General features: G+C 33.0%; 1 protein-coding gene across 1 annotated transcript; it reads right to left on the bottom strand.

Annotated features, from left to right (window-relative positions):
• Positions 1-225: 225 nt before the first annotated feature.
• Positions 226-4025, bottom strand: LOC107925731 (UPF0481 protein At3g47200). Its single transcript, XM_041105124.1, has 2 exons — positions 3024-4025; positions 226-982 (listed from the first exon to the last, which is right to left on the bottom strand). Exons 1-2 carry the CDS (start codon positions 3761-3763, stop codon positions 700-702), a joined length of 1023 nt encoding a protein of 340 aa, XP_040961058.1. The 5' UTR covers positions 3764-4025; the 3' UTR covers positions 226-699.
• Between the last annotated feature and the right edge of the window lie 4974 nt (positions 4026-8999).

The following is an 8999-nucleotide window of genomic DNA, read 5'->3' on the forward strand; positions in this document are numbered from 1 at the left end:
TGACATATTTAATTAAAAATATTTAAGCATTAAAATAATCTAAAAGTCCCTAAGTTCAACTTACAGACTTCCGATTTTTTCAAATTCCTAATTAAGCCTCACAAAAAGTATTGAAATTTTTAAAATTTTCAAAAGTTGTCTTCGATTTTCTCAAATTTTTTGATTAAATCTCTTAAATTTTATTTTCAAAAAAAGAATTTCATTAGACACCAAAAATTAAATAGATTGAATCCAACATGCAGGAGTTACAAAATTATCATAAATAACAAAGAGTTTACAAAAAGACTAGTAAACAACACTTACTTTGGTTGATGTATGGTATAATAAGTCTGCAAAGTACCAAGCAAAAGTGCAGTAATGGCACCCACAAATGCCAAAAACGTCCAAGGACTCCTAAAATAAGTATGATAACCTTGAGCTGCATGGTTAATCCACGTAGTCTTACAATGATTATGTATTTTCTGTTTAACCTCACTGTAAATCATTGAACTAGGAACCAAATCAGTATTCATCTTATTGAAAATCTTAGCCACTTCTTCATCACTCCCTAATCCGTTGTTTAGTATGCCGGCGGCTCTCAGGTCTTTAACATCTTCGGCTTCATCGATCAATAAATCAAGGAAACACCTATATGAAGTAACGGTGAAATAGTTGTCGAAATCCGGACACATTTCGTAAGCTATTAAGTTCATGGTTGAATCATCGACGGTCATTGGCGGTGAACATAATTTTCCGACGAAGACTGATGTCGGTTAAGCAACTTGTTTGGCTTGCTTTTAACCATATCCCAGCCTTTTTAAGCTCTTTTACGTTGCGAAAGGGGTATGAATGGCACCGTTTTGTTCTTGCTTCGTTGCTAAACCTGTGTTCAATGTAAAACGGAAAACGGCACCACAATTGATTTTCTTTATTGAAAAGGAGTCTTACTCGTAGTAGATGCAATAAGTGAATTCGCTCTCCTCCTTGCTGCGGCCACCATTCACTAGACCAAAATTTGTGTTAGTCGGGAGCGAAGCTATAATTTATTAAGGCAAGATTGGTCAAGTTATCGATTTATAAATTAAATTTATCTGATTAATTTATCTAATTTAATTAAATAAATCATTAAAAATTTCGATTTGAATGACTAATTCAATTAATTTTTTTTCTCAATTCAACCTATTCGTATAGGTTCCCAAGTTAGTTGGTCTAATGTTCTCTGGATTGATACCTTATATAATTTCTAATCCAAACCAATTCAAACAACATTAGTTAAAATATAATTTTTATTATTGTATTAATGCAAAAATTTTACCATTTTAAAGATATTAAACTATACATTTTCTGGATTTGGGATTTTTTTTTCCCCAAAAAAATTTCACTCAACAGGAATAATGCAAAGGGAAACTAAAGAAATTGTTTTATGGATCCTTTTTACCATATTATCTATGATTCCCGTTTAATTAGAAGAGGACACATCATTTTTTTATATCATATGTACATTTAAACTAAACTTCCAAATAAAAATGATGTCTTCTTTTAATTGGGTAGAACTATAGATGATTTAGTAAAAAAGGTGATTCCCGAAAATAAAAAATTAAATTTTAACTCATTTAAAAATTATTAAATTATAAATTATTTATAATAAAATTACATTTTAAGCCCTGAAAATGAAAAAATATTTAATTTAAGCCCTGAATATCGGAGAGAAATTTGAGCAAAAACTAGGGGTAATTTACCAATAAAAGCTCTTTTTTTTTCAAAATTTACCGAAATGGGTCGATTTTTTTATTATTTACCGGAATGGGCATTTTCCGCGAAATCGCATCCACGTCAGCGCGATGTCAGGGTACGCGCCAGGAAATCGCGTCCACATCAGCACGACTTGCTGACGTGGACACAAATCGCGTCCTAGAGGACGCGATTTGCTGACGTGGCATATACAGTTTATGTTTTTTAGCTTGAAAACTTTGAAAGGCCATAACTTTTGACTCGGTTGTCCGATTGAGACAATTTTTTTTATTTCGAATAACTTTTCGAGATCTACGCGCTGACAAACTGCTTAGATATGAATAGGGACTAATTTGTAAAGTATACTTTGTTAGTTACGAGTATAGGGACTAAAGTGTAATTATTTCAAAATTAGCATGAAATTTTTGTATTTAAGAATATTTGAATGTTATGGAAGGATGAAATTGCATTTGAATTGAAAAATGAAGCTTATATTTGAAAATATGACTATTTAGGTTTTAGGGACTAAATTGAATAAAATGGAAAATTTTAGGGAACTTCTCAAAAGTGGAATGAGCTGACTTATACCTATAACAGGATGATATAAGACAATTCTGTAAAAAAGATCCAGTGTTTACTTCAAATAAATGAGGAAAATAACGATTTGAATGTTTTAAAATTTAATTTTAAACCGAAAAATCGAAATTTAGGGGCAAAAAAGGATCTTTTTCGACGAAAATTTTGGCAAACCCCTTTGGTCGTTTGCCAACGCGTAGATCTCGAAAATTTATTCGAAATCAAAACAAAAATCGTCTCAATCGGACAACCGAGCGAAAAGTTATGGCCTTTCAAAATTTTCCAAGCTTAAAAACATAAACTGTTCATCCACGTCAGCAAATCGCGTCCTCGTAGGCGCGATTTGTGTCCAAGTAAGCAAATCGCGCTGACGTGGACGCGATGTCCTGACACGTACCCTGACATCGCGCTGACGTGGATGCGATTTCGCGAAAAATAGCCCATTCCAGTAAATAATCAAAAAACCGGCCCATTTCAGTAAATTTTGAAAAAAAGGGTTTTTTTTGGTAAAAGGCCCCAAAAACTAGTGCAGAATAAGAAATTAGACCAATTGAACCGAGAGGCGGAATCGGTTTTCTTCATATTTTAGATATATCTTTAATATTTTAAAAATTTTATATAATTCAATCGAATGAACTAATCCACCTGAAATGAAAATCTAATCTATTCGATCTGTAGAAACTTTTTAACATTTATAAACTCCACAAAATGATTCTGTTTTAAATTCCTTAAATTACCTGTCCTCGGCTGGGGTGATAACAGTGTCGTCGATGAACCTTTTGATTGCATTCATGAACTGTTCGCCATCGCTCGAGCTTGTAAGCAATTCAAGAACACGAAATGGTATTTGGTTCTCCAACAATAACATATCCGAGTACACAAATGTCAGCAAATCGTTTTTAATAAACAATTGGCCGTATACAGCGTAAAAATCATCGTAAGTACCGTAACGCATATAAATTGCTTGTAAAATAGCGCAGCCGTCAACGAAGAACATCCAAGCCAGTTTCTCCTTATCGTTGCTATACTGCTCTAATTCATTTGGATCATAGCATTTCCTCAAGCCATCGATCTCTTTCTTCATGTTTCTGTACAAGGAACCCTTATCGACGCCACTGTTTTTGACGAAATGTGCTGCTAATTTGAGCTTGAGCTCCTTGGATTCATGGAGGGTGGGATCATCGTGGTGGAGTGGGCCGATTGAGATCACTTTCGGCTTGAAATACTTCTTGAAGTCTTCGGTACGGCGAAGGGTTGATGGGACTTTTCGTATCAATGGATTGGCCGTGAGGTTGAGTTGGCCGCCGTCCAAAGCTTTGTCTAATGACTGGAGATTCGCTAATTCGCCTTTGCTGAGAGGGACGTCCGTGCACCGCATATCAATGCTCACGGAATCGTTGTTGGTGTTGTTGTTGATGATTGTTTGATCAGTGGAAACTTCTCCGACGGCGCCGCCTCCTTCCTCCATGGACGACATTTTCTGGGTGAGCGTTTCGAAGTAATTAACAAGGTGATTTTGTGAACTGTTTTTGGCTGAGTGAGTGATGCTGGAAAAAATATGGCAAACTTCTATGAAAGCTTCAAACGCCGGGTGTCTCTGATCTTCGTTGAAAATTCATCTTTGGAATAACTGGGTTTTACTTTTATCCCTAATTAAATCACCGTCTGTCACGAGTATTCCGTGACAGAACACGTACGTGGAGGACAACGATTTGAGGGGAAATAGAGATATTTTATTACGAATAGTAGAATTGGAAATTGTCCTATTTCATTATAAAAAAGTGTCGGCTGAAATTTAATTCTCATTAGAGGTTTTTTTTATAAAATAACTTGAAAATTTTTATTAATTATAAAAATAATATTTTTTATTAGTTAATAAATAATAAAAGTGAGTAAAATTAAAGAGATTAGTGTCACCCACCTGCCACGTCATAAAATTAAAAAATTAATTTTTTAAATGAAGTCAACCTATTTCACATTAGTGCGGCAGAAAATAATAAATTACGCACTAATCAATTATAACTTTTAAAAGCACACAAAACATAAATTTCCGTTTTAGGTGGCCGAAGCCTTAGTTATTTATCTACTTTGATCTTTGAATTTTTTTTTGTTTAAATTTATTCGAAAGTTTGATAATTTTTTCTAGTTTAGTCCTTGAACCTTGGTCTATGCTACATCATCACTTGTATTTTTTATTAAAAAAATAATATTTTCTTTTTCATTCTTTTTAGATTTTATCTAAATTTTTTAAAATTTTCAAATAATGACGTGACATAATCTTAAAGTGGCATGCTATTGCTCTTTAACGGAATTTAAATTCATGGACTAAATTTTAAAAAAATTGTTAAGTTTAAAGACTAAATATTTTTTTTGTTCCTAATATTTGTTACCCTGTTTTAGAAGTTGATTGTATTTCTTGCTTGCTTACTTTTCTTATTAACCATTGCTTTGTTCTTCTTCTTCTTCTTTTTAATTTTAGGTCCTGTAATCGAAAAAAGATGGATGAGAAATTTCTAAAATCATTAGAAACAAGAAAATATGATCTCAAATCCAGTGATTTACCCATATCAAGTTACAGAGACTTGGGCCACGGCTATAGTGAATTCATCCCCTACATTTTAGAAGGCCCAGGTCGACTTCAAGAACATAAACAATTAAAGTGGCTAAATTTATTTGTATCCGCCAAAACATTAGAATTTTCAAATATATTCTAAAAATTAGGAGAAACATTGGATGAAACCACGAGAGAAGTCACAAACAGGATCAAATTGAAAGAGAAGGAAAATGACATGGAAGGGATAAAAGAGGAGATGGCTAAATTGCCTCAAAATTTAGCACATATGTTAAGCAACATTGATGACAAAACACATAGGATACGGCTCGGAAGACAACATGTATAAGATCAATTATAAGGATCAAATTAAAATTATGGAAGAATTGAGGGACTTGAAAAGGGAAATAAAAAAGTTAAAGGAGGATGTGAAAGAAGTTAAAATAAAAATTAGTGCAAAAGAAAGATAAAGGGCATTTTTTTGCACGTCATGGATGTAAAAACGAAGCTCGATTGTCGTCGATGTTGTATGGAAGAATCAAAGATGGAGTGAACGAGTGTTTAGGATTTTAAAGTTTAATGTCGAAGAATTATTGTATGTGGGTATGTGAGCGTGTTTCTAAAGTAAGGAATGGTGTAAAATAAATTACGGTTTAGGGATTTGTTATATAAGGAAGGAAAGCGCCTTTTAATATTGTTAAAGGTACCTATCCTCGTGTTGTGTTTTTTTTTAAGTGTGTGTACTATGGGCCCGTTGATGTAGTACAAGTTTAGCTCTTTTGAGTGTTTCTCGTGATGTTATGTATGTTTTATTGGAGCTCTTCGCTTCTATGTTTCAATAATACTAAAATATATTTCAAGTACAGTACTTTTGTATATTTAGAATTTAATATTATACTTTTGTTTTAAGCTAATTCCTCTATTACAACAATGTTTAATATAAATATGAATTCATATTGCGATTTATTATTATCATCTGATTGGAATGTAACATTTATTTAAACTTCGACACAAAACTCAACTCCTCCATAAACTAAAAAAATATCATTAGTTCTTCGTAAGTACTTTCACCTCAATTCAATGACTGTCACTTGGATAAATTTGGTTATCAGCTCGTGACACTTATAGCTATATAATATATTTGGTGTTTTGCACAACATGGCATACATAACAGATTTCACTGCCAAAACATACGATACCTTACTCGTTCTTCTCTTTATCTTCCAAAGTTTTAGGATTCATATCATTCAAGTGATGCATACCATGCACCATAAGCAAGTTTCCAAAAAATTTAATACATTTTCAACAAATCTTTTTTCAAATTATCCCATTTTAGTGTAATTATGTTTAACATATTATGTATTTATATAAATTATGGTAATATATGTATCAATATCATTTTCACAGGTATAAGTATCATAAAAACATGTATGGTAAATGTTAGATTGTATTTTATCTTATTTACTAAAAAATTAAGCAAGTTAGTTTATCTACATTAGATTAAAGAGCAAATTGATCATTTTATTAAAATTTTAATCATTTTCTATTGTTAAAAATTGGTTCATGTACATCAATTTGAGGTACAATGACTCATCACATGTCATTATTTGATTATTTCGTTAGTCACATCAATTTTTAACATTACAACTAAATGAAAATTTTAATAGAAATGACCAAATTACTCTTTGATATAACATATAGAGACTAATTTACTCATTTTTTTTAATATAGGGAGCAAAATGCAATCCAACTCAATATACAGGGACTTCCATGTGATTTTTATCCAATTTCACGTTATTTTATCATTTTTCTTTTAGCATACGCCTATCATGTAAATGGTATAATGTCCAAATTGTCTGGTCTTACTTCACATGGTTGATTTCATTTGTCAATTAATGATTGTGGATTGACAACATTGACCATTCTGTGCACGGGGAGGGGACTACTCCTTTTCTGGGATTTTTTACAAAAATATTATAAAAAAATAAAAAATTTACTAAAATGTTATAACTTTTTTTTATTTACCAAAATATATATAAATTTTTTTATTTACCAAAATATATCAAAAAAACAAAAAAAATAAAAAAAAACCTGCAAAAAAAATCAGACGGATGTGACGGCACCTTGGTCACGCCAATGGTATTGGCGGCACCAATGGTGCCATACTGATTGGCGGCACTACTCGTATTATAAAAATGAGCTATGTCCAGCTGAAAGGAGAAAAATCAAAAGAAAAAAAAGAAGAAGAAAAGGTGCTGCGGAAAAGAAGAGAAAAAGAGAGAAAAAGAAGGGTAATTTACCAATAAAAGCTCTTTTTTTAAAAAATTTACCGAAATGGGCCAACTATTTAATTATTTACCGAAATGGTCCATTTTTCGCGAAATCGCGTCCACGTCAGCGCGATGTCAGGGTACGCGCCAGGAAATCGCGTCCACGTCAGCGCGACTTGCTGACGTGGAAGGAAATCGCGCCATCTAGGACGCGATTTGCTGACGTGGCATGAACAATTTATGTTTTTTAGCTTGGAAAACTTTGAAAGGCCATAACTTTTGGCTCGGTTGTCCGATTGAGACGATTTTTTTATTTCGAATAAATTTTCGAGATCTACGCGCTGACAAACAGTCGAAGGCGGTTTGCCGCAGTTTTCGTCGAAAAAGATCATTTTTTGCCCCTGAATTTCGATTTTTTCGGTTTAAAATTGAATTTTGAAACATTCAAATTATTATTTTCCTTATTTATTTGAAGTAAACACCGGATTTTTTTTACAGAATTGTTGTATTATTTTTTCTGATTTGACACGTGTATGGAATAGGTCCAATAAATCATTAGAACATAAGTAATATAATTAAGATAATAACAGTGTTTTTATAATATGTCAATTAATTAGTTTAGTTTAGTTGGTTTAGATGCTTGCTCTTTTCCCTTAGTACCTTAGTTTGAATCTTCTTGCTAATAAATTTGAATTTTTTTGTACTTGTTGCATTTATTTTTTTAATCAATTAACTCTTCAATATTACATTAATATATATTATTAGTACAATAGTATAGACAGATTGGCAATTTGAGCTACAATATTATAAATATTAATTACAATACATAATTTAGGGGCAAAAAATCGAAATTTAAGGGCAAAAAAGGATCTTTTTCGATGAAAACTGCGGTCAGCACATAGATCTTGAAAAGTTATTCAAAATAAAAAAAAATTGTCTCAATCGGACAACCGAGCCAAAAGTTATGGCATTTTAAAGTTTTCCAAGCTAAAAAACACAAACTGTTCATGCCACGTCAGCAAATCGCGTCCTAGTGCCACGGGCCAAAGTGCAAAGCTCGTGACCATGCCACAAGAAGCGCCCCTTGGAGGTCTATCGATTAGATGGGGAACATTTAGCCCACAAGAATTGGCCCGATTCAGAGAACTATTAAAGAAGCTTGTCAGATTGAAGTCTAGTTGGGCCGATGATGAAGACATGGCAACTTAGGCTAATTTTGGTAACTAATCTTAGAAGATAGAGAGAATCATATCTTGTAAAGATTAGATTAGATTTGATATGGCATATCTTGTAAATCCCTAAAATAAATGGATATGGTTAATCTCGTCCGTCGATGTATTTGTATCTTGACCGTCGGTTTTGGGGGAGCTCAACTATAAATAGAGAGCCTCCCCCTCATTTGTAAATCATCCATTGTAACTTGAATTATTAAGAGTAATAGAATTCTTGAGCATTTACTCAAACAATTTGTGTGCATTCTTTCTTTGGCTTTCTGTTGTTCTTTTGTAGCTTCTTTTGGCACAATCGCTTCCGCTATACAAATTGGTGTCTTGGAGGAATTCTAAGGAATCTTCACTTTTGAGCGTAAAGGCTGACTTAGGCGAGTTTGGAGCAAACGGATCGCCTAAGACCGCACGGATTACGAGACTAAAGGTCTAGCCCCGTGACACTAGAGGCCACGATTTCCTTACACGTCAGCAAGCCGCGCTGACGTGGACGCGATTTCCTGGCGCGTACCCTTACATCGCGCTGACGTGGACGCGATTTTGCGGAAAATGGACCATTCCGGTAAATAATTAAATAGTTGGCCCATTTCGGTAAATTTTGAAAAAAAAAGCTTTTATTGGTAAATTACCCGAAAAAGAAGGTATTTTTTAAAAATAATTGATTAT

Source organism: Gossypium hirsutum, chromosome D11, assembly GCF_007990345.1.
Source record: "Gossypium hirsutum isolate 1008001.06 chromosome D11, Gossypium_hirsutum_v2.1, whole genome shotgun sequence".
Lineage (NCBI taxonomy): Eukaryota > Viridiplantae > Streptophyta > Magnoliopsida > Malvales > Malvaceae > Gossypium > Gossypium hirsutum.

Bases quoted from the DNA above. Each gene is read 5' to 3' on its own strand.
- LOC107925731 (XM_041105124.1), bottom strand. From the start codon at position 3,763: ATGTCGTCCATGGAGGAAGGAGGCGGCGCCGTCGGAGAAGTTTCCACT. The intron at 983-3,023 runs GTAATTTAAGGA...ATTTTGGTCTAG, and splicing joins ATCACCCCAGCCGAGGACAG to TGAATGGTGGCCGCAGCAAG.